Source organism: Cebus imitator, unplaced genomic scaffold, assembly GCF_001604975.1.
Source record: "Cebus imitator isolate Cc_AM_T3 unplaced genomic scaffold, Cebus_imitator-1.0 Scaffold344, whole genome shotgun sequence".
In the NCBI taxonomy this organism is placed as follows: Eukaryota; Metazoa; Chordata; class Mammalia; order Primates; family Cebidae; genus Cebus; species Cebus imitator.
In genome coordinates this window covers 575,506-602,118 of record NW_016107659.1, presented here as the reverse complement: position 1 = coordinate 602,118, position 26,613 = coordinate 575,506, and the positions used below count along the sequence as shown (strand labels likewise).

At 39.3% G+C, this 26,613-nt stretch overlaps 1 protein-coding gene across 1 annotated transcript in view; it reads left to right on the top strand.

Annotated features, from left to right (window-relative positions):
* The first annotated feature begins 270 nt into the window (after positions 1-270).
* Positions 271-26,613, top strand: part of LIFR (LIF receptor subunit alpha) — an 81,567-nt gene continuing 55,224 nt past the window's right edge. Inside the window, exons 1-2 of the mRNA XM_017505881.2 lie at positions 271-584; positions 25,774-25,934. Coding sequence (XP_017361370.1) covers positions 25,796-25,934 — 139 coding nt within the window. The 5' untranslated portion in view covers positions 271-584; positions 25,774-25,795. The remainder of the gene's footprint in view (positions 585-25,773; positions 25,935-26,613) is intronic.

Below are 26,613 nucleotides of genomic sequence, written 5' to 3'. Positions count from 1 at the left end.
CGCTTCCGCGACCTTCCGAGAGCTGCCTCGCCGCCGGAGGCTCGGAGGAAGCCCCACCTTCAGCGCCCGGGGCCCGTCGCGCGGCCCCGTTCCTCCGACTCCCAGGGACGGCCCCGCGGACGCGCCCGCACGCGCGGCCGGGCATCTGCGGGGGCGCGCGCATTGGGGCGGGGCCGGAGGCGGGGGCGGGGCCGGGGCCGGGGTCGGGGCGGGGCCGGGCCCGCGGCGCCCCAAGCGGAGCGGCGTGCAGGCACCGCCCCCGCGCGCCGCAGTCGCGGCTGGAGCGACTCTGCCGTGGCGGTGGCCGTTACCGTTGCCACTGGGGCGGCGGCGGCGGCTCGCAGGGTTCGCAGAGCGCAGCGGGCCGCCCTTCGCCCGTGGCCGCCTCGAGCAGCCTCGCGCCGGCACTGGGGAGGCGAGACGGCGGCGGCGGCGGAGGCGGAGGCGGCGGCGGGTTGTGCCCGGCCCCCTCCTTGGCGGCTCCTGCCCCCGGGCGGCTGCGGGCTCTGGGCAGCCCCGGGGCGGCGGCCAAGGCTGCAAAGCCGGCGGCAGGGGATGGCAAGATAGCGGCGCCGAAGCGGCCGGTGAGTGCGGGGGGCGGGTGGGCGCGGCACGGGGCAGGGGAGCCGCAGAGCCCGGAGCGGGGTCCCCAGGGGCGGCCCAGGCGGGGTGGGGCAGCGCTCCCGGCACTGCGAAGCGTCCTAGGGGAGTGACCCCGGAAAGCGCCGCTCTGGGTAGCGCGATTCTCCGCACGCCCTTGGATCATCCTCGTGTTCCCGGGGGGCGCGAACTCTAGCGCCCAGAACTTATGCCCCACGCAGGGCAGTGAGCTCTGAGGCCAGAGGTTACCTGGGGACTGGGAGAGAACTTGAAACATTTTTTTCTTTGGAGAGGCGACCTGCCAGGTGATTTCGTGCGCCTGAGCTTCAGCTCCTCTTTACACCCATTCCTTGTCCTTTTTGTATCCGTAGTGCCTTTGACTTACCTGTATTTTTATGTGCTTATTTCCGAAGGTGTGCTGGTTAAACCCAAAGTTAAAGTGTTGAAGGTCAAAATTAGGTTTTGTGAAAGATGCCATTTCTGTTATGTTGTGTAAAAGCACGGAGCTGGATTCAGGAGTTCTGAGCGACACTAAACTGCACGTCACGTGTTCTGAATTTACATGATTAATCTGAATTAGCATAATTTTGCTCCCCACATTCCGCTATCAAAAATATATTAGGTCTTTCATTTGCAGTTGAGTATCTTTGTGTTCCTTTTGAACCTGTTTAATGCAGTCAGATATTGATATAACCTGTACTGTCATTGAATGACATTTATATGGAAATCAGTTATTTGCATTTTTTATGTGTCTTTAAAAGATACATTTTTTTAACAGAAGAGTTTCAGTTTAAAGTTTGCCTTCTGATTCGTGTTCAGTTTCAGATTAGTTTTTAATTTTAAAAAGTATTTGCTTGTAGTAAAATTAACGTGATATAGTAGTGTCGTTTAGGCAGGGGTTCAGAAATAGTACAGAAATTAAATTTAAAGCAAACCTTTCCTTTTAACAAGTGAAAAACCAAGTTGTTTTTTCAGCATGAATGCTGCTAGCCCTTCCCCTTACGTGATTATTTTGCCACAGATCTGAAATTGCATTTCACTATTACCAGAGGGTTTCTTGTCTAAGTCTGGCAGAGAAAAGGAAGCCTAAGTATAATGTGTTTTTAAAAACATGAGACAGTCCTTTTACTTGTTTCTTACATTAACTTTCTGTATTATAGTCGGGGGCAACTGTTCGTATGGAAACTTCATTAGAGAGTAGTTACAAGCCCAATTTAAATATATGATGTGTTCTTAAGGTGATCTGAGCACCTATTTCCTCTCCAAGAATTGAATTGAGACTTCTTTGCTTTGTAATAGGTGAGATCACTAGCAAGCCTCTAATTACTGTAGTGGATACGTATCTTCTGGTAATGAGAATCAGGGACTCTGCTGTTGTAGGAGCAAAACTTTTGTGATTTTTGAAAAATTTGCTTCTGAATGGTCATCCTTGACAAATATGTTGGTAGTTGCATGCATTATTCTTATGTTAAAATTTATTGTACTAATTTGTGCAGCGGGTAATCTGTTCACACTGGAGAAGATTCAGTAGATATAAAAAGATACAGAGTAGAAAGTATACCTTTCTTCCACCACGTTCCACAGCACCCAGTTCCCCTCTCCAGGAAACAAGATTACTGGCCCATTGTGTATGTCTTTCCAGACATAGCCTGTGCTCTTGTAAACATTTTGTATGTGTTCTTTTTGTTTGTCTTCGCAAAGATGACGACCCACTATATACTCTGCACCAGCTTCCCCCACCTCCTCTTCCCTCCCCAGAGCACTAAATCATGGAAGTCTCCTTTGGTATCTAAGAGAGCTGCCTCATTCTCTGACAGCTGCTGAGTACTCCATTAGGGATGGACCATAATTTATTTAACCTCTTTATTGTGATATATGTAGGTTGTTTCTAATAATTTGCTATGAAATTGTAAAGCATTAGTTTTTGAGGTTTTTAAGTGGATTTGGTTATTCCCAAAGGCCTAAAGGCAGTAGTCATTTGTTTCTTTATGTCACCTACCAGGAAATAAATGTGCCTTCTCCCCAGCATACACTGTTTGCTTCTATATAACTTCACAGTAATCCATAAGAGTTTTTGGCATCTTTGCTGTGAAGTGGGAGCCATGATGGTCAGTAACTAAAGTCATTCCCTGGGTAACCACTTGGCTCTTTGTTTCAACAAAAGAAAGGAAGGAATAGATACAAATTTTAAAGAATAATTTATCAGAAAAATTCTTAAGTGTTTAAATATTTTTGAATATGGAGAAGTGGCTTGTGCCTTTGATTAAATTGAAGATGAGGGCAGTTATGTTTCATAAAATTTGGTTGTCATTAGGCACTCAAATCCTGCCTGCTGTAGATTATCACCACTACATTTTAATGTTAATATAACATGGTTAAAAATTTTACAGTTCATGAGAGGGTTAATAACTTTTAAGGGGAAGGATGCTTTTAAAAAATATTTAGCTCTTGCTTTTCTTTAAAATGAAAAATTGGGGTCTCTTGTCAGCATGCTTTTGAAAAAGGATAAATTGTAGAAGTAATGCTAATACTAGAAATTGAGCCTAATACATGACAAAGTTTGAACATTAGCCAATGTTGAGCTTTAGTATTTTCATTATGCTTATTTTTGAGGGCTATTTTTTAGGACCAGTGTAAGCTATGATAATCTTTTAAAACATACATGACATATATGTATAATATCTATTGTGTGTGTGTGTGTGTGTGTGTGTGTGTGTGTGTGTATAAAATGGTCCAAACTCTTCTTTAAGGCATTCCCTTGCCTTTTATTTGGTACCTGTTGTTGTGATACAAAACTGCTAACGTCATCTGTATTTGCTCTTCTTAAATAGGCATTTATTGGGCGTCTGTTAATATTCCAGACAGCTTTCTAGGGACTAAATTATGGCATTGCACAAGACAGACCCAGCTATAAAGTCACATCTCAGCAAAGGAGGTGGATAAAAAGCAAAGATGCAGTAAGTGATGGTGACTCGATAGTGATAAGTGCTGCAAAAGAAATAAAGCAGGGCTGCATGGTAGAATGTGACGGGATGTGGGCTGCTGTTTTACATCAAGTGGCCTGAAAAGCCTCTCTGGGTGGAGGGGTCTGAGCTGAGAGTTGAATGATAGGGAAGAAGCCTTGTGATTTTGGAGCTCTGAAAGAAGAGTGGCTCAGGCAGAGGGAAGGGCAAGTACAGAAGTCCTGGAGCAGGACTGAGCCTTGCATACCCGAGGGACAGAGGACGACCTCTGTGGCTGCAGTTGGTGAAAGGAAAGGAGGGATGACAGCCAGCAGAGGAGTGGGCTGGAATTGGTTGCCCATATGTGTTGCATATGTCAAGAAATGTGTACAGAAGGTGGAAAGATGTGAGTGGTGGAGTTCCTCTATAGGCTGGAAGCTCCAGGGGGGTAGCAACACATCTGCTTGTTACCCATTGCATCTGCAGCACCAGGAACCACTGTCATCACAGAGTGGGCTGTGAATAGTTATTAAGTAAATAAATAGAGAATTTATGAAATAATCTTACCTGCTTTTGGTCAAAAACTTAGATTTGGGAGTCTTAGTTTTCCAGCCTGGCTATGGCCTTTGACATTAGTCGGTCAGTTACTGTTATCACTTTTCTTTCCAATTGTCACTTTAGTCAAATTGTTGTTTTAAGTCAGTTACGCACTTGACTGCTCTTCCATGAAATTCAAGTGTAAAACCTTAAAAACAAACTCTTTTCAGTAAATTATAGTGATTTATGAGAGATTTTCAGAAAGATGAGCATTTTTATTCTGCAGAATAGCCATTTGTACAAGTGTAGGATTTCAAAGATGCCTTTTGTTTGTGTGTACTGAATGTTTTAATTCTTTGGGCCAGATGACAGACTAATGAGTAGATAAAATATATGTAGGTACTTTATTCTTACAGGAGGAGTATGTGCCTGCCCTATAGGGAATATCAAGAATTTGTGGCATTTCCTTTTCCCAACTTCTAATCTGTCATTCTAAATATTAATGAAAGCTTGGGAAGTGAGTTTCTTGCCAAGCAATTGTTATAGATATCTAATAAGAGTCTATGTCTTTCTCCTGATGTGACTTTTGGGCTCTTGTTCCATGTTAGAAGTGTTGTAGTCTTCCAGAATGATGAGTTTTAACTTTCTTATTTCCTATCATAATCGATTAATGCCTTAGCATAATAAGTTGTTCCTACTTATGACAATTTTATCTTCCAACTGTTTCTCTTAAGTTCTGTGAAAATTATATATAAAGGAGGGTTCTTTAGGTCCTCAGTCAGTAAAGAAGCCTGTATCCTTTTGTCCTGATACAGCTAAAGCTCTTCAGGAAAAGAATAGGGTAAATTTAGAGGCTTAGATGCCTGAGTTAAAGAGCTTTTACCAATTCCTTTACCTTTCTTTTTGTGAAATGTAGGAATTGCAAATTTGTCTTACATTGTTTAAAATGACAACACATGCATTCTTGTAGGAAGTTGCTGCTGATACTGCTTAGATGAGCAAAACTTGTGTTTGGGAGATACTGTTTTATGGTTTCATGTTGGAAATTGAGGAAAAACTTCTGTTAGGTGGATTTTTTTCTATACGTTTGCACAGAGGTGACAATCTTGGCTTCCACTCATTCTTCTGGTTTATAAGGCATATACAGAGAAAAAATTGGGATTGTTATATATGCCTAGAGTGGGGAATGTATCTGTATTACTAAGTGGCAGTATCCTTAGAGGCCACAAGGCGGTGATATCACTACCTAAAGTCATTTGTGTGGCGCTCTCCTAGAGAGTGCCTTGGAATATTGAGACCTCTTGCAATGCCGCCTTCTAATTTCTCCCCAAAGTGGGCTTCTCCAAGGACACCCTGAATCCGAGGACTGTTGAATTGTGGTAGTAGGAACATCTGGTGGAAAATAATAAGAGGTGACAGAAATGCTAATTGGGCAGTGAGATGTAGACTTTAGACAGAATCGTTGTACCTGTTGAGTTGGGGTAAGGTAAGTGGGAGAGATGTGAGGATCGCCACCAGCACTTTAGGTTGCAGCCCCTGAGGACACCCAAGTGCCACAGTAAGCACTAGGGTGCCTGCTGCATGGGAACAGAATGCCAGCTGCTTCCATGCAACAGGTTTGGAGACCCACAGTCATGCCATGCTTCATGCCTTAGCGTTTATAGTGCAATACAAATGTGAGGGAGATAAGACCATTGCAGAAACCTCTCCATAGAAACAGTTGAAGTTAGGAGCATACATTTTCTTCTAACTGGAACTTCATCCTGCATTTATTCCTTGAAGTTGCCTGGATCACCACAATTTTAATGTAAATGTAAAATTGTTCTTTTGGGAGAATGTGGGTCTGATTTTGTGAAAAAAAACTATATAGAGCTTAAAATGCAAAGCTCTTGTGAATAATAGAAAATTAAGCACTCAAACAAAAATCAAGTAAAGTAGATAATTTGATTGAAAGCTAGAAGGGCCTTCAGATTCATCTGGTCAGCTTCTTAAGATAAAGAAGCTTAGACCCAGAGGTGGTGGTATAATTTGCCTAAGAATCCAGGAGTCCTGACTGGCAGTGTAACCATGATTTTGTCTGTTGTCCCTAGCATTAGAACAGTGCCTGGTCTATAGTAGACATTCACGTATTTGTTGAATAAGTGATTATCTAAAGGAATTTTAAGAACTGCAGATTGCCATGTTAGCTATAAGACAGTACTTACACAATCTGAAAGAATATACAATTTTATGAGTTTCTTGTTAGAAAAATAGAGCATGTTGTTATTAAAACTCAAACTCTTAAGCCAGATAGGCAAACGAAAGTGCAGTGTTTTACGTCTTAGCTTGGTACCTTTCAAAGTCCATTTTCATTAGATTTTCTAAAGTCATTCTGTTCAGTTCAGCCTATTGGTATCTGGTATCGTTAAGTTTTGTATTTTGTATTTGAAACATACACTTTAAAATCTGGCATTTATTGTTTGAATTCTTTTCTTTTCAGATGTGCTTTATCAATAGCTCAGCTATTTTACAAACTTATGGCCATGTGGGGATATGGTTGTTTAAAAACAAATCTAGTCAACTGGAGGATTTTGGAAATTGTCACTTTCAAATGCTGTTGGTGGGTGTTACAACGTTACAGGAGGGCAATTTTGTATTACTCATCAGAAGCCTCAAAAATGTGCCCTGTCCCTTAGTCAGGCGTGTTCACCACTAGGAATCTAAACTAGGGAGAAACAATAAAGCCTGTGTACAGAGATCAGTCTTTAGCAGTGGTTCTAGTGCATGTAGTGCATGTGTGCACCATAACCCTGTCAATACCTTTCTTCTCCTTGCAGTGATTCTTAAGAAGTCTACTTACTGTGGTGTACCAACATCTGGGGGGAGGTCCTCTGAAGTTTGGAAAAAACTCACCTCCAGAATCTAGTGAGCACCACAAAAATATACATTAAAAAAAAATCCCCTTCTCATTTGCAAAAATGATTTTTGTAAATTTGTTTATAATAGTTACAAACTAGAAACACCTTAAATGCTCCATAATAGGGAGACTGATTAAATGAATTGTGGTATATACATGTAATAGAATACCCTTTCTTTAACAGTGATGTAGGGGAATATTTATAGATGTGGAAAGATACTCAATTTTTGTAAACTGAAAAAACAGATTGTAAAACAATATGGGTACATTGATCTTTGTTTTTGTTTATGGAGAGAGAGAGAGAGGGAGGGAGGGAGGGAGGGAGAGAGGGAGGGAGGGAGGGAGGGAAAGGTTTTGTGTGTGTGTGTGTGTGTGTGTGTGTGTGTGTCTCCAATTTTCTATATGTTATGTAGGAAAATGCCAGGAAGACTACAGGCCGAATGTTAGGTGGTACTGTCTTTTGTGTGTTGAAATTACAGTTGACTGTCATTCTTTTTACTTTCCTGAATTTCCCACACATAAAGCATGCCATGTGGTAAAGGGTCTTGGATCAAATCCCATTTCCCATTTACTGGTTGTGTGAACTTGGACAAGTTTTGTATTTCCTTGTCTGTAAAAAGGGGATAATAATATCCAGCTTACGGTGCCCACATATAGTATTTGATGATTGTTACCTTGACCTTACTGATCTGATATGGTGATTAAAGCCAAGTATTATATTCTTAATAATACAGAATTTCTAAGCAGAATAATTGTGTTATGTAAGTTTCATCAAACTGTCATGGAAAGCATTTCAGGGCATTTTGACAAACTATTTTGTTGCTTCTGGTCACTGGGAAATATTTTGTCAAGTTTTATTTTCTTTAAAACTGAAATGTTTTTCATTGCCAATACATTTCATTTTGCATTGAAGGCATTTTTTTCTTCTTTTATTGTCTTGAATAGTCCTGTATAAATTTTTGAAGGTCAGTGTATGATCTTCCTTTCCTTTTATAGAGGTATTAGAGTGATGTGTGATTTATTTAAGTCACTGCTGAGTGCCTTTTCTTTGACAGGCTGTAGGTAGGCATCAGATTTGCAGCAGTGTCCTGGACAGACATGTCCCTGCCCCGTGAATGACATATGGAAGTGACTAGTGTGGTTTCACTCAATAAATAGACGGTTACTGCAGTTAGGTATCAAGTAGCCCTCATTTCCTCTCCACCGATTTTAAAAGGAATTTTGTTGTGATGTTACATTTCACCGAACACAAACATTCCTCCTGCTTATTCAACGAACTACTGTATATGAGGAACATACTAGGTTATTTCACTTTGCTGACATCCATGAGTGATTTAGTGATGACTTACATTACACAAATGTGAGAATATCCTAGGTTAATAGGCTTAAAGTTGCTACTATATATCTTCTGTGAGGGATAATCTTTTATTACCTTCAGTATGACCTCCTGCCTTTTTGAGATTATCTTTTGTAAAATTTTTGAGAATGAGCTCCTGCTAACAAATCTAGGATGCATGGAATTTGTGGCTATCCCACTTGAGAAATTCCAGCACATGATCTTACTGGGAGACAGTAGCAATAAAGTATTTACAGTCATGTACCATATACTGATGTTTAGGTCAGTGACAAGCCATATATATGATGATGGTCTCATAAGATTATAAGACCATATTTTTACTGTACCTTTTTAATGTTTAAATACTTCCGTTCTGTTACAGTTGCCTTAGCATTCAGTACAGTTACATGCTGTACAGATTTATAGCCTTAGGAGCAATATATTATACCGTATAGCCTAGGTGTCTAGTAGAATATACCATGTAGGTCTGTGTAAATACACTCTATGATGTTTGCACAACAACAGAATTGCCTAATACATCTCTCAGAACTGTATCCCCATCGTTAAGCACACAAGACTATAGTTAAAAATAATGTTTCCATTTGACAGTGTGTAAAAAACTGCGTTAGTTTTGTAATTAGTTTTATGTAGGGAGAATTTTTTTTTAAATTAGCAACTGTTGTAAATATTTTAATAACAAGTGGACCCTCAGTAGTCGTGAAAGATATGTCTTGGAACCTTCATGACAAATACTGACCTTGTATTTTATTTTCCTCATACAGCCAAATAAAAGAAAGAAAATTTCTTGAGATGTGTTTTCATGTTCCTATGTAGAATTCGTGGTAGGATAATTCATATCCTACTTTACTTCTTTTTTTGCTTGAATAAAAAAGAAGTAAAGTAGTATTTTGCGAAGGTGTAGGTTAAAGGAAGAACAAATTCAGGAGGGTAATGAATTAAGACTCAGTTTTGGACATAGTAAGTTCAAGATACCTGTGAGACTTGCAGGTGACAAGTTGTACATATAGATACGTATTACTTCTATCTGTCTCACATTGTTCTACCCTATACCATTGCTTTACATGGACTTTATTCCCGTTGCCCCTACTGGAACTGGCAGTTAGCTTTCTTTCTGGAGGAGGGGGACCTACTTTTCACAAAGAACACTGTGTGAGTTGCACTGAGTATGTAATGGTGACTGGAGAGCAACCAAGCTGTGTTGACATGTAGACATTGGGCTGCTGGCTAGACCTAGGACTTTGCCAACTCACCCTTTCGTGAAGGCCAGCTTCAATAAAATTACAGATGACTGTTTTGAAACTTCTTCAGCTCACAGATAGTCAAAACTGTGAGTGCTGTACTCAATGCATTCCACAGGCTGTACTGCTGGGAGCAAAAACTCAAATGCTTACAAGGACAGTGGACGTTATGTAAATTGTGCAAGTTGGCCTGGCCTGCCTTTTGTCTTTATGCTTTTGATAGACAATCAGGAGTATGTCACTTTCTTTTTAATTCTACTGCAAGAGAGACAACAGTGACAATCTAAATGGTAAATGGCAACTGAAACTTGTCTCAGTTTTGAGGACCAATAAGGAAGGTGAGAACTATGAAAAACTCTAGAACACATGTTCTTAGGAAGGAGCCACTGCTCTTACCTGGCATTGATTGGTGTCCTGTGGGATGTGGAATGAGTATTTCAAGAGCTTCTTAGTTTTGATTTTTAAACACTCTATTTTTAAACACTCTGTTTTGCAATGTTGACAAATAATTCAAGGATTTTATAATTTTGTTTGTTTTAAGAATTTGGTTCAAACAAAACACATCTGAAGGCAAAGCCTGCCAATTTTAAACAATGGTATGTAACATTTCTTTGCCCATCTTTTCCTTCACTCTTTTCATTTAGTTCAGGTCATACTGGATATTCAGTTTTATTCCCCATCTTTTCATGTAATGGTATGTGATATGTTTCTTCATGTTGCTAAAAGTTCTTTAGTATATATTGATAACTGTGTAACATTTTATTCTCTGGATGAACCATCACTTGAGCATTTACATTGTTTTAAACTTTTCCAGTTCATAATTAAAGCTACAGTAAATATATTTAAGCATAAAGCTGGATTTTCCCCCGTCTCCAATAAATTTTGCATTCTTCTCTTCAAATTCGTTTATTGAGTCAAAACAACTAAATACCTTTAAGACTTTTGATATAGTTTATTTTATTTTCTCCACATAATTATTTGAGTACTAGGAAATAAAATATTTGTTCATTTTATTAGCTGTTTTTATTTTGTGATTTATCCGTCATTTGATTTTTACATTGGATTGTTATTTTTTAAAATATAAGTAGCTTTTTAAAAATTATAAAAGTAAGAATGCTCATTTTGTAAAAATTAAGAAAGCTCAGGGAATATAAATAAAAATACAAAAAAATTTCAGTTGCATCATTCAGGGACAACCCCAAGCAACATTGTTACATATCATTCTAGATTAATTTCTGTGCATACACACACAGACACACACACACACACACACACACACACACGTATGTACGTATTTATGCCTGCATCTCCAAATATGTTAAACCATGTTTGGAATGGTACGTACATACTGTTTTATAACATGACTTAAATTTTTTGACTTACATTGATAATCTTCCATGGTGCATAACTATGCACTACATTCAGTTTATTTAACAACTATTTACTGCATGCTGTTTGTGTGCCTGACAATTTTTCTAGTTGCTGGGCGCTATAGCACTGAAGAGGAGTGCTGAATAGGAACTTGCTTTCTGTCTCTTCCTCCCCACCGAGACGCTGAACTCTCAGGTCGATATTCAGTATTGGATATTCAGTACTGGATACTCAGTAACAGCTGGATATTCAGTACTGGATACTCATGGAGCACAGCATCTAGATGGGGAGGGAGGGACAATAAGCCAGGAATGATGTATGCATATGTCTTTAGATATTGATGAGTATGCTGTCTGATGAGTATGCTGAAGAGTATAAAATACGATACCGCAATGAAGAGTGAGCAGTGTGTGTTTGTGGTGCAGCATTTGTAGGAGGGAAGCAGGCAGGGAATTGTCCTCTTTTCTAGGTGATGGGGAAAGGCTTTCCTGAGGAAGCGAGTGTTAACTCGACTTGAATGATGAGAAGAGTCAGGGGAAGGTGATTCCCCATGATAGGAGTAACAAGTCCCAGGGGCCTCGGTGGACTGAGTAGGTGCATGTGAGGAATGGAAGGAGACCCTAGAGACTGGAAGCCAGTGACCAAAGGAGAGAAGCTTGTGTGAAGAGTGTGGAAGGGGATGCAGGGCAAAGAGTGGGTGTGCTTATGAAGAGAATCCACCAGACAGTATTAAACTGGGGAGTGACATGATCTGATAGCTATTTTTGAAAGGTTTTGCTTTATGCAGAGTGGATTGGTGGGGAGCAAGACTGGAAACAAGAGGACCACTTCAGAGGCTCTCATAGCAGTTCAGGCAAAGAGGCTGGTACGCTTAATTTGGAGGTAGTGTTGAGGATGATGGGTGTGCTTTCCTTCAGCATGCATTTGAAGGTGTAGCAGCTAATAGTACATAAGGGGTGGGTAGAGGCTGATGGGGAAGGAAAGGAATGAATGCTAGGGTTTTTTGCTTGAATAAATTAGCCATATTTGAGAGGGTGTAGGTTAGGGGAAGAACAAAGAACCAAGAATCAGTTTTTGGACATAGTAAGTTCAAGATACCTATGAGACTTGCAGGTGACAAGTTGTACATATATCTGAAGAAAAGTCAGGTAGAAAGTGGCATATACATCTGTGAGGAAGTAAGGGTAAGATACATTTTAAAATTACATATAGATTTTAACATGATTGAGAAATTATTAAGAGTACAGATAGAGAGAAGTGGGCTGGAATGCATGCAGAGATGTCATCTTCTTTAATCAATCCCAAATTGATGGACATTCAGGTTATTTCATTTAAATTATAAGTGCATTTAGTGTACACACCTTTGAAATTTCGTCTGATATCTCCTGAGGAAAATTTCCTACAAGTGAATTATGAGTTGCATGTGAAGTGCTTGACACAGAGCCTACCACATAGTGAGCTCGTGATAAATATTTGCAGCCTTGGTTTATCTTCATCATTCCTATTGTTACTGAGTGAAAGGCTTTTGATTAGAAAGACAACATAATGGCTCACAATTTAGAGTCACAATCGCAAGTCTAGGTTCAAATTCTGGCTTTGCTTCTTATGAGCCACAATAATTTGGGTAAGTCACTTAATCTGTTTCCTTGTGTGTACCATGTGAAAGATACCAAACCTCTTTGGAGGGTCGTGAGAGTGCAGGTTAAGTGCTCGGGCCTCCCTGGAGCAAGCGGCCCTGTGACCTTACACAACTACAGGTTGGGTTGCAATTTCTCCACGTTGTCCAGGGTAGTTCTAGTATCATTCTTATAAACGTTTTCCAATCAGTAGAAATATGGTTTCATGTCATTTTCGTGTTTATTGCTCATTTATATTTCTTAGTGTGTGAGTTGCATATTTTTATTTCTATTGAAGGTATTCATCTTGCTTTAGCATCTTTTTTTAGCCCTTTGTGTATCCTAAGTATAACGATACTTGTCGTATTTGTTGTACATATTTTTTTTCCAGGGGAAAAAAAAATCTTCATTGGGCTCAGTTTGGTGAGAAAGATGGTTTTATAAATCATTGCTATATAATATTATATGTAGTAACATAAGCATATGCATGATGCCCTGAGAACAGTGGGGAAGGTTGGATCTGGAACAACACACACTGAAATTTGAAGGATGAGTTGATATGTGTTAAAGGCACAAGGAAGAGTGGAGTGGGAAGGACATTCTGGGTAGATAATCTGTCTGTGCGGGAAGAGTGAGGCACCACAGAGCCTGACATGTTTACACATTTAGTAGGCCAGGGAGAGCCTTGGAGGATTCTAGGCATGCAAGACTGACATTCATGCTATGGGAGGATCAGAAGTCCTGAGACCAGTTAGTAGCATTGCATTTGTCCAGGCTGAGGGAAAGAGCCCCCAACCAGGCCTGACTCTGGAGATTTGTCCTTATTTGCCTAGTAAATTTGAGGCAGTGACGCAGGTGGAAGTCATAACTAGAAGCATCCCTTGTGCTGCCTCTACCACCTTCTACCATGTCCTTTTTATAAAGCTTCTGATTAAACTTATTATAGTAAAAAATGGTGTGTTATTTAAAGCTCTGAAACACAGTTTTATTGATGCCTTACCCTAAAGTTGCTAAAAGTTGCTGTACTTTTATGAAATAGAAAGTAGCTGGCCACCTCTGGTGAGATGGGATGAGAATATTTAGAGTAAGATTTATATTGAAGCAAGAACTTATGACTTGGGCAGTAATAAAACCAACAATTATAATTTATGTTTCATATTAATGTTAAATTTATATTTATATTAGATTATCTACTTATTTTTCAAACTAAAATGAATCCTTCAATTTTAATACCACAGGAGGACAGGATTTTAGATACTTTATGTCTGATAAAGTGAGGAGATGAAAGAGTCATCCTTCTTAGTATTTTTATGGCCATCTTACAATATTGGCCTTGCTTGTTAACCATTTTTTTTTTTGTGGTTTTCCCATGTGTTGCTGCTAAATCATATCTTCTCCCATCTGTGTGTGTTTATTTTCTGTGTTATTGTTATCAACATTATCATTTCATTTTGGACCCTGACATCCATGAAAAGTTTATTTTATTGGATTTATTTATTAGAATCTTTTTATTACAACCTGTATATTTGCTATTTTGCCCACTTTTTCCATCCACAGATAAGGTGAACGTGATTCCTATATCTTCATTCAACTCATTATTGAAAATATCAAGAAAAACAGAACTCTTTGATAATTCTCTATATCACTTTTGTCCAGGTTGACATCATCCCACCAATTAACACTCTGAGTAAGGCTGATCGTGTGGTAAAAGCAGTCTCTTCACTCTGTTTACACAGCTTGAATTTCTTTACCTTGTTAATGCACATCTTTCATGTATTAGAAAAGATTTTGTTCAAGCAGAAATAGATTTTGTTGTTTCTGATTCTTGCTTTTTTCCCAGTCTAGCAGCTTATCCAGTCGAGGCTAAGGATGGGTTGACATGCATGGGTCTGATATCTCCTGGGATTCCTTTCTTAATACCATTGATCATCTTATCCAGGATCAGTTATCAAGCTCACAGGCCTCTGGTCTGTAGAATTTTATTTCTTAACAAGAATGCCCTTTTCTGAAATAGCTTTGGCAAATATCAGTTATGTTAGGTGCTGTTAGGTTTTTCATTCTCTGTTCCATTCTTAGGCTTCACCTGCTTGGAAGATGTTGTAGACCATGGTCTGAAGCCAGAGCTAAATTTTATTTGTTGTTGTTTTGGGAAGCATAATCTAAGATGATGCTTAGGATTTTGATATCTGGGATTAAATAATGTCATAAAGAAAAAAGTTTTGAATTATTTTGTAGTGGAGCGCTTCAGATTCTGACCCTGAAGACTGTTAAGAAAACATTCAGGCACATTTTGATCAACATCTGTGCATAGAAATCTAGGTTTTAAAACAGTTTATATTTTAAGATTATTTCAGCAGCAAGACAAGAATTTTTTAATGCCAATACATTTTGTGAAAGGTTAACTGGTGCCCTAAGAACTATATTTGGCCTGCAAATGTATTTTCTTTGGCCCACATAGTGTTTCTTTAAAAAATTGAAATTAATTGCCAGCATTTAAAAATAAATGTTGTATGGAGATTTTGTAATAATATCCATATTATTTGTAACAATGGAGATTTTGTAATAATAATTATTTAAAAAAACAAAAAAACAAAAACCAACAACCTAGATTTCCTGCCCTTTTGGAAAAACTGGAAGATCTGTGGCTATACTGGCTGCTCGTCCTATGTGGTATAATACAGACACAAGGAACTGGTGAGGGGCTGCCTGCCAGCGTGTATCATGTGACTGGCTCCAGTCATTTCTTCTGGCTGGCTCTTGGAGTATGTTTGAGTTTGCACCTGCTGAGTTGAGAGCTTAACCAATTAAAAGTGTACTTAGAGTTGGAAGGAGAACAGTAAGATGGCAGTTATTTTCCATTTGTTCTGTGAACATAAACTGTCTGATCTTTGTCGTAATGTGATTAGTGGAAGTGCTTGGTATAGCAGGTGGTTTTTCCCCTAGCAACAGTATTCACCAGACAGGATTGGGGGACAGCCGAATTTCTAATCACATTGTACATCTACCAGTTTGTTCCTGCAGGTGACAAACAAGGTGTCCTGAAAACAAAACAACTGTAAGTTTCTTATGATACTTAAAGTAGGGAAAGCAGGTACTGGATCTTAATTGTGTAATTTGAGAGCTAAGACCTGAGATGTTAGGTGATTTATCTGTGAGCCCCTACCTGTCACTTATTCAGTTGTGGAATAGGGACTGGAGTCCAGGGCTCCTGACTCCAGCTTAGTTGCTAATTTTACAGTTTAGTGTAATAGCCTGGAATTGAGATTTGCAGAGTTGGCTGCAGTCCCCACACTGCTCCTTACTTGCTTTGTGACCTCTCGGTGCCTCTGTTTTTTTTTTTTTATTATGAAAAGAGGGAAATAATAATAATGACCTTATAGAATTGACAGAAAATGAAATCAAATTTTGCATTTGAAGAACTTAGAAAAGTGGCTGCTCCTTAATAAACAGTATATAAATAATGCATAATATCTGAAATACATGTATAAATTATATTTTGCATGGTAGAGTTAGGTAAAACCAGCATGTTACCTAGATAGAATTATTGTGTAATTAGTATTTTTCCCCCTTCTAGAATTTAGAAAGGCCTTTAGAGATAGTTTTGCTCTATGTATTACCCTCCCCCAGCACCCCCCAAAAAAGCAAAAAAAAACCACTTCAATTTGAGCCAGTATTATCTTTTCATTAATAAATTTGTATAGCAAACAGGTTCATTCAAAAGCATGTTTGTCAGCTTACTCTTCAGAATGTAAAGAAACAACTGAGTGGCATGAAAATATTTTAAGTGCTCACCGAGGACTCTATTTGAATGGATTTGCTTCAGTCACCAAATAAATCTTGAATGTGTAGTGGATATAAAGCATTTCTAGATGCATGGATTTTACAAAGAAGGAAGAGTAAAGGTTACTCAGAAGTAACCTTTACTTCTTTTCTTTGTAAGGAAGGAAGAGTCAGGGTTACTTAGAAGACACTGGTGCCATGGGCTCTGCTCTTAGCTTATAGTGGAAAAGAGGGTGTAAAAGGAAGGGAGAGAATGATCTCTATAATACTTGGTATGATAAGATCAGTGCCCAAAGTGGAAATTGATGTACAGTGGAAACATAAACAGAGCACCATGTCTAGTTGGACATAGTGGTCAGCATGAGAGCCAAGAGGAAGAGATGCCCCTAGGAAAGGAATCGAGGAAGTGGAAGAAGATTGTGGAATAGATTGGTGAATTTGAGTGTGGATGGATGTCTGAGCTGTTGGTGGGCCAGCCTCCTGATATTTGGCCTGGACTTTCAGAGAATGATTGGGTTAGTGATATAGATACTGTTTAAAGCCTTGCAACTCACTGTGGAAGATGGATTGTGTGAGGGCCTCACTGGAGGATTGTAAGTTAGGTTTGCCAGAGGGTGAGGAGGGTCTGAGCCTCTAGAGCTGTGGAAATGGACTTAGGGGAGAAGATGGGGAAAGAGTCAAGGCATGTTTTAGGTAAAAGTGGCAAGTCAGGTGGGAGGTGTGAGGAAGAAGGAAGAGTCAGGGTTACTCAGAAGACACTGGTGCCATGGGCTAAAACAGCACAAGAGAGCAGGTTTGGAGGGGGAAGTGAGTTTAATTCAGTACATCTGGAGTGTTTGAGGAATCTGAAATATCCATGTGGATATGAAGGATCAGAGTATTTTGTCATTCCCAAAGGAACTTTACTTGAGTGGATTTGTGTAAGTAAGCAAGAAATTGTCTACCGAATAGCCTGTAACTGGGAAGAAGCCAATCCTGGGAACACGGATTTGGAAGTAATTAGCATATGAGTGATGTTATCGCCACAAGCACAGATAATATTGTTCAGCCAGGAAGTGAAGGCTGGAAGGAGCAGTGGGCTAAGGAGTCCCATCAAGGAAGCTGAGTAGGAATAGAATCTTAATGGCATCTCAAGTAAGTGAAGGAAGGAATGGATTACCTAATAAATGATTTGGGAATAAGTGGTAGCCATTTAGTGGGAAACAGAAAAGGTGGGTCCTTGACTCAGCTGTTCACTGAAATTAATTTTATATGGCATAAAGCTTAAAATGTGAAACGCTTTAAATGTATTTGAAGGTAACATTGGGAGAATTTGTATTGTCCTGGCGTGAGAGAAACCTTTATGGTTGGAAACCACAAAGGACAAAATAGAGAAATCTGATCTAGTAAGGGTCAAACAAAAGACTCACTGGAAAGTAAAGCAATTGGGAAATCTATTTTCTATGTATATAACAGAGTTAATATGCATATTAAGATCTTTTTTTCTCAGCAATCATTAAGGAAATGATTAATGCCCAAATAGAAAAGGGGCAAAAGATAGAATAAACAGCTTATAAATAAAGCATTGCAAATTACCATTAAACATATAAAAGGATATTTTAATTACACAATAAAAGAAATGCTATTTATGGCCCAACAGAATATATATATATATATATATATATATATATATATATATATATATATATATATATAAATATATTTTAAGACAATCCTTGGTATTAGTGAGAAGTACTGGGAAATGGAGATGTTCCTGTTTCTTTTTAGAGATAAGTTTTCATGATGGTTTTTTGCACGTTAAAGATTTCTTGGAGGAATGTTCTTCAGGTTGTTTAATAGAGTGCTTCATCATTTAAATGGAAGAAACAAGTTAATTCGTTTGATAGAGATTTATATTTATTGAAGACTGTTACATACCAGTCACTCTTGGAGTTTAGTTGAGGTAGGATATGAGTAGTCAGATACTACTCTGAAGTCTGATAGAGTGAGTCCTGAAAGATGGAAGAATTAGAAGTATGGGAGACAATGCCTCTACTAATGGGCATGGCTGTGTTCTAGAAATATTTACAAATTCAAGAAGTGGGTAAGATTGGCCTATGGAATATGAATTGTGCAACCCCCATAGCAAAAATATAATCATCCCTCTGTCTCTATGGGGACAGGTTCCAAGACCTGCACAGATGCCAAAATCTTTGGCTGCCCGAGTCCCTAATGTAAAATGGTGTGGTGTTTGTATATAACGTGTGCTTATCCTCTCATATGCTTTAAATCATCTCTAGATGACTTTAAATCATCCCTAATGCACTGTTAATCCTATATAAGCAGTTGTTACACGGTACTGTTTTTATACTGTTTTTTTATTGTTGTACTCTTATCTCTTATTGGTTTTGTTTCCCGAATATTTTCAATCCAAAGTTGGTTAAATCTGTGGTTATGGAACCCTCAGATATGGAGCGCCTGTGGTAGTATTTTTATTTCATTCTTAAAAAGCCTTAATTACTGATGAGATGTGTGAACCTATTTAGTACTACATAGCTTCTCAAATCTTGAAAACAGATATGACACGAGCACCGTCATTTCCATTTCTACATTGATTTGTTTGGGTAGTACTTGTGTTTTATCCCAGCAATTACTAGTCCGTCTGTCCCTTCACCAAAGATAAAGATACAATGTCACAGAAAAAAATGTAGCGTGACCAAATATTGAAACTGTGGACTACCTTGAACTAAAGGTTTTCAGAATGTTGGACAGATACCGTGTTGTTTCCTTCAAAAACTTAAGATATTCTGTGATAGCTCTGTCAGTTTGTGTTGGTGTCCAGGGTGCTTCAGTACAGTTTGGGAGCCAGAGCTCTAACTTACATTCCTAGTGTTGGCAGTACCTGGGTTAGCATGCAGCCTAACAATGAAAGCATACTGTGTGGGCATATAATCATTTGTGCCTTGGTATTCATTTGGCCAGCTAGCTTAGAGTTTTTGGTGTCTGCTTTGTGCCAGGCACTGCTTGGACACTGAGGGTTACAGTGAACTCAAGGATGTTTTTGCTTTCAATGATCTGACAGTCTCTGGGGAGAATTATGAGATTGGGAAGTGAAGCAGTAGAGCAGAAGTCAGCAAACTCTTTCTGTAAAGGGGCAGGCAGTAAATATTTTAGGCTTTGTGGATGATTCCATCTCTATCCCAGCCACTCAGCTCTAACATTGTCATGGGAAAGTAGCCATTGGTTGTACTTAAACTAATGGGCATGGCTGTGTTCTAGAAAGATTTATAAATTCAAGAAGCGGGTAAGATTGGCCTATGGAATATGAATTGTGCAACCCCCATAGCAAAAATGTAATTAAAGTGTTATGGAAGCAGCAGAAGGTGGCATCTAACTGTCTGGGAACTCTCAGAGGTGATGACAAACACGCTTCCTGCTAGGAGCGCCACCGCTGACTTGAGGAGGGTGCAGATGAAATTAGCCAGAAGGGAAAGCGTGTGCTGGTCTAAGGAGTCATGAAGGGTCCAGCAGCTGTTGGAATGGCCCATTTTAGCATGGCCTGGACAACAGCAGGAGCAGCATGCCAGACCTCTTTCTAGGTTCTGACTCCACTTGTATGGATTGTATATTTTCTCTCTTGTTCTTTTTTGTTTTGTTTTCTACCTCATTTTGGTCAGTCATGTCCTGCAGTAGCTTCCAGATAATGGGTACATGGAAGGTGATATATCTTTTGACATCTTGCATGTCTTTGTAAAATGTATGTTATCCACTCAACAATATGGGTATAGAATTCAAGTGTGAAAATAATTTTCACTTATATTTTGGAAGGTGTTCTTTTTAGCTTTCAGTGCTAAGAAGTCTGGTATGTTCCCTCCCTTCTCAAGAACATTTATGGGTCAAATACCCAGTGTCTCATGTACACCCATAACCTGCTCTGGAGGTGGTACTGTCAACATCCCTGAATTACAGTGGGGGTTTGTCCGCACTCACACGGCAAGTCACAGAGGCCTTACTTGAGTGATTTATTCTGATGTTCTTATTCCTGAGCCCTTCAGTATCGCCTCCCCCTCCCTGGAAGCTTGTAACATCTTCGATACAGTTATTTTGTTATTCTCAGTGATGCATCTTGGTATCAGTCTTTTCCGATTCCTTGTGCTGGGTTGTGGGCTCTTTGTGGACTAGATTTTTGCTAGGACTAGATCTATATACTGAAAATTTTGCATACATCTTTGTTACTGCAGCCATATCCTAGCTAATCTCCTTGAAACATCACTTTGTTCCAGCTTCCCTCTTTCTGAAAAGCTATTCATATCTTCTTGTGCAGTCTAGTCTTCCTAGATAGAACTTCTCAGTCTGGTCAAGTTTCTGTTTTTCATAAGTATTTCTTTTTTAACTTGAAGAGACCCTACACTTCACTTTAATAACACGATAGAGTCTACCTAACTGCACAGTTTATGATCCTCAAAAGCCTTCATCACTGGGAGCAAATGCTTGAGAAGTTTAAAATCTTGTGGGAGGGAAGTTGGATAAGGAAAATTAGTTGCTGGTAAAAGTTGTTAAACAATGTTTATGTTTCCTCCTAGGAAACAGTAAAGAAAGGGACACTAGGAAGAATACAAATGAGCAGTGTGGGTACTTTTAATGCCTGTGTAATTGCCCTTGCTTGGGTCGGCTCCCAGCATCTCCACTCTTGTCAGTTGAGCGACCCATTCTAGGCTTATTTACCTTTACAATAGTTCAGAGTCTTTTCTCACTGGAGTGTTCCAGCTTAGTGTTTAATTTCTTTTAAGAATTAATGACAAGGGAATTATCTCATTGTATGGCAAAAAGATAGATATTCTTGAAATAAAAGATGCTTTGGGTAGTCTTGATTCCTTTCACCCTGACTGTGCAGGTGTTGCCTGAGGCCTCCTTCTGCACATAAGGCTGGAGGCCACAGTGCCACCAGGCTGGGTTCATGCCAGCAGGATATGCTGACTCACTACCCTGTCATTGTTTCCCCCTCCCTCTCTACCTACCTGTCCCCACCACTCCCACCATATTTATGTGTATATATAGAGAAGGGTGATAGGGAGAGGAGAACAGAGACAAAATAAGCAACAAAATGGTTGGGACTACAGTTTCTGGTATTCAGCTTTACTTTTCTCAATGCTTTTTTTCTAATTTTCTTAAGGACGAAAGCCCTAAACCTTATGTACACTGGAACCAGAATTCTTAAGGTTGAGAAAAATAGAAGTCAAAGTATATGTATGAACACTTAATCTTCACGAAAAGAACTTTAAAAGCAGAGTGGCATGCTGTTGACAGAACCGAGCTTTGCCATGTGGGGCCCCAAGCTTAAGTTCTGCCTGTGCTTCATGATGGTCAAAGACTGAGGTCAGCATATGTGTAAAGAAATAAAACCAGATATTCTTCCTTCCGTTTAACAATTTTATTAATTTATTCTGCATGATTACTTTTCTTTAGCAGAAGGGTTAATTGACTTTTAAAATCCTTTAAAAGAATTATATTAGTATAGGAAACTAACTGGTAACCCTTGGGCAGGAAGGATACTGCCCGTGAGCATATTTTGTTTGGCCTTTAGAATGTGCAAAACATATGTATTATTTTCTTACATTTACGAACTTTGGTGTTTCATTTAGAATGCCAGATTTGCGCCTTGTCTAGAAAAATCAGTATATTTGGCAAAATGAGGCTGGGAATGCCACCTTAATGCTAGGCAGGGGGCTGCAGTTTACACTTGCTGTGAACACATTTGTTGTTACTTGCTTTTGCCTCTGCATATTTGCATTTGCACCCTGTTGCTGCATCCTAATTTTGAAAGTTAGCTCCTGAAATTCTATAAAAATTTGTGCTCCTCTAATGAATAAGGCATTGGCAGGGATAGAAAGTGAATTCTGACAATGTTCCTATCAGGAATGAGCAGAGAAAAGCTTCACAAGCCTTCCTTTTTTTCTGAAAGTACCTCAGAAGTCTCTTTTCATGTATTGTTCTGGCCCACAGTAAGTCCATTTGAAAGTTTTACTTGGTAGGGAAGTCAGTTGTGTTATAAGCATAATATTATATTGCCCAAATGACTTGCCTGGAATTCTCTATGTAAATGTATCACATTAGAAAGTCTTATTATCCTGCTTATTTTAAGTTAAGCAGGCTTCAGTGACATTGCCATTGATCCTTCTGTCCCTGAGCACCGCCTTCCTCCTGCTCAGTGACCTCCTCAGCAGAGTATTTGATCCGTGGCTGTTGCTGGCGTAGGCTTTGTGTGAGCTCGCTCCTCTCTGCACGCCTGTTCCCCTGCTAGCAGGAATGGAATATTACAGCTTCACTTTGGGAAGTCTCTTATGTGGATCCTGAATAGAGCATGCCTCTGTGCTCCAATGGTGGAGGCTGAAGCAGGGAGGGATTAAGTGATTTACCCTCAGCCATACCACTAATTAGTAATGGAGCCAAGATTAGAGTCTAAATCTGGAAGCACCTGGTCCAGAGCTCTTCCTCAGCTGCCCCCCTCCACCCCTTCTTGCACTTCTTCCTGGCATGGCAGTAGGGCCTGTGTTTCTTTTCTAGGATAATCAAAACTTGTAGTGAGGGACTGTTTCATTTCAAGATAATGTTTAGCCAGTCGGTGAATATGGTTTATGATTATGTTAGTCAGGGTTTGAGTTTTAGGGTCATGTTTGGCTCCATTACTCAGTTATTCTTGTACGGTTGTGTAATTCTATAAATTCATCAGCTGGCATTTTAGATATTGTGTGAATACATTTTCATTCTAATAAGTAAACTCAATGACCCTGGAATTGACTAGGAAGTTATTCATTCATCCAGAAAATAATAGAACAATTTTGAAATGTGTGCTCATGCCTTGTGCATGTTTTGGTTATAATTATCTAAGCTATTTGGGATTCATTTCCTGAGTGTTTGACAGCACTTAACAGTAACCAAGAAGAGATTTTGACATCTGCTTTCACTAAGAAGAATATTTTTTGAATTCTCTCAATGGGCTCCAGTTATTTAGATGTTGGATCTCTTTATCCAAGTCTCTATTTCTTATATCTTTTCGCACATTTTGTATTTTTTTCTGAAAGATTACTCAATCTTTTAATTTTAATTTTTAATATCAGGCAACATGTTTAACTTCTAAGAGCGATTTTTCCTGCTATTCCTTTTTCATTGCATCCGCTTGTTTTTTTATGGTTATGCTGTGTTTGCTCTGAGGATACTATTTAGAGATTTTTAGGTTCTTTTTTTTTTTCTTTTAGGTTTTCTTGTTTCCTTTATCATCCCTATTTCCTCTGGAAGTACTTTTCATTTTCCTTTTGGTTATCCTAATTTTCTCTTTAATATTTTAGCCTTTGTTATATGTTTTGTGACCCTTGGTGCCCTGTGCCAATGTTGGAATACAATGAGGCAATTTTAGGTCTGACATGGAGCTTTCAGTGCATCAGAAGGACTTGTTGGCTGGCGGCTTCCCTCTAGGAAGAAAGGATAAAGGGTGGATGGGAATTTTATTACTCTGGGGTACCCTAAATGTCCGATGTGGAAAGTTTTCCTCTTTGGCACCCGTCTGCATTAGCTACTCTGGATTTCTTCAGACAATTCTTTTAAGTTCTATAGGAAGGATGCCTCTGTTTGGAGTGGATACTGGGAGCATGTTGAGGTTGATATCTGTAAACAGATCTTAGAATCCTTTAGTTTCAGCTCTGTACATCCAAACCTTCTTCCTCTTGCACCAGAGAGGACTGAAGATGTTATGGCCATTCATCTAAAATTGTTTAGCCATCAGATTTAGTCATCATCCCCTGTGCTTCTTCTGTGTTCCCTATACCTCAGACAATACACAAAATACACAAAGAGCTGTTAACACCTGCCAGACACTATTGCAAGCCCTTTATACATGTTTGCTTACTGGAGACTCACAACACCTTTGGGAGGAAAATACACTTATCACCTTCCCTTTACAGATGAGGAAACTGAGGCACAGAGACGTTAAGGTCACGTGATAAGTGTCATTGAGTGTATTTGGGGTCTCACTGTAAGTGGCCTGGTTGGGATTCAAACCTAGTCTATATTATCAGCCACCACTCTGTCCTCCTGTAATGTGCTGATAGGATCCTCCCTCCATCTCTAGAACAGATTCTGAAACTGCCCTTCTCTTGCCACTGCCCCTCTGAGACCCTCAGCCCTGTCATTGGAAACCTTATTTGGGCTGTGGTTTCTCTGCCTCCGTTCTCTGCCCGTAAGCTCTCTGCTGCACAGCAGCAGAGAAGTCTTTCTAAGGTGCAGATCAGACTGTGACTCTCCCATGATGAAAACATTCAGATAGCTTCTCATCTCAGCCACATTAAACGCCATACTCTTCTGATGGCCATGAAGAGCTCTGTGACCTGACTAGCTGCCTCTCTGACTCCTCTCTTTATTCGTCTTCTCTTCTGTCCTTAAACCTGGTGAGCTTGTTCATGTCCTAGAGTCTTGCTGCTGTTTAGAGCACTTTTCCCATCTTACCATCACAATGTTCTCCTCATCAGGAAGGTCTCAGCTCAGAATCAGACGTTCACTCCCTCACATGCACTCAAGACATTGCCTTAGTGAAGTTTTTAAACCACATGTCAGGATCTGAAATGCCTTATTTGTCTGTTTCTCTGAACTAGAGTCTAAGCTCCTTGCCAGGAGAGGCTCTGTCTTGGTAGTGCTGTGCCTGCAGGGCTGGACCAGGCCCTGGCACTCGGGAGGCTGCCACTAAGTGCCTGCTGACAGATCTCTCCTGAGCAGTGCCTTCTGTCGCAGCCCCTCCCACCAGTCAGTCATCGCTCTTCTAAATGTTTCTGTCTTCAACAACATTTCTGTTGAGAGCTCTTCTACCCATGGTCCTGTTCCCATTACAGTTGTTGGGGTATTTGTTGAACTGCAGCCATGTGTGTCATTTAGTATTTTTCTGCAACATCTCCATACTGTTAGCCTAGTTTTTTCTCTTTAAATTATTAAATTGATATTAAATGGAAACCTTCCATCACCATGTAAATGGGAAACAAAACTAATATAATTTGTCATAAATTACTAAACACAAGTTAACATACTAATTAAAATACATGAAAATATCAATTCAGGTATTACTTGAAATTGCCAAAACTTCAGTCTCATGCACTGCTTTTCTACATTTTAGTAGTGTTAGAGAGTTGATAGCCATGTGCTTATAATTTTTTTATAATTTTGTAATTATATTTTTAATTTTTAACTTGAAGTCCATCATTTGAAAATTGGCCTTGTAGTAGATACGTAAAGCGACAGCTGTGTCTAATCACTGATGTCTCCACAAGCCAGGGAAGCTTGAGTATGAGTATCTCCAAACTCTCTAAATGTACAGTGTTTCAGAATCTGTCAGAATCTGAGTGTTTGTGTGCACAGTGTAAGGTGAGCCTTCAGAACAATCTGAACACCCTCTGAAATTCCTCTCCTAACCTAGGACTGACTGCTTTGCACAGACGATGGATATTTACCTATGTTTGAAACGACCATCCTGGATGGTGGCCAGTAAAAGAATGAGGATTGCTTCAAATTTCCAGTGGCTCTTATCAATATTTATTCTTCTATATCTAATGAATCAAGTAAATAGCCAGAAAAAGGGTAAGTGCATCAGCCTTCCAGAGAATAAACAGATTGCAGTTTTATTCCCATTCTGATGATGAAGCAATTTTGTTTCTTTATTGACCCCTTTAGGATTTTCATGGCTAAAATTCATTTTTTGTCATCTTTTATCTATGTACTTTTAGATTCTTTTAAAAAGATCTTTAATGACAGATCAAAATATTCTTTTACTATAAAAAATTAAGATATAATTTACATACAATAAAATTTGCCTTTTTAAGATTTAGTTCTGTGAGTTTTGACAATGATGGTTATGTAACCATCAGCACAAGCAGGATAGAGAACAGCCCAGGCACTGCAAAAGCTTACTGGCTGCTCTGGAGTCAGCTCTCCCAGCCCATCCCCTGCCAGCACTGCCTTGTCTCCATAGACACTGTTTTCTGTCTCTATAATGCTACCTTTTTAGAATATCATATCAATGAAATCTAAATATTTTAAAATGTTACCGTCTTACTGGAATATGTTAAGAATGTTTATGTAGATATTTTATAGCTTATTTCTATAAAGAAATTATCATCTTCCTGCCCCTTGGTTTAGTTTTTATATTATTTCCATATTTAAACACATTTCTTTTCCCTAAGGTCATTCATTAAATTATTATGATGATTATTGCTGCTTTATAAAATGTAAGCACTTGTCATATTTTCTGTCTCTTGTA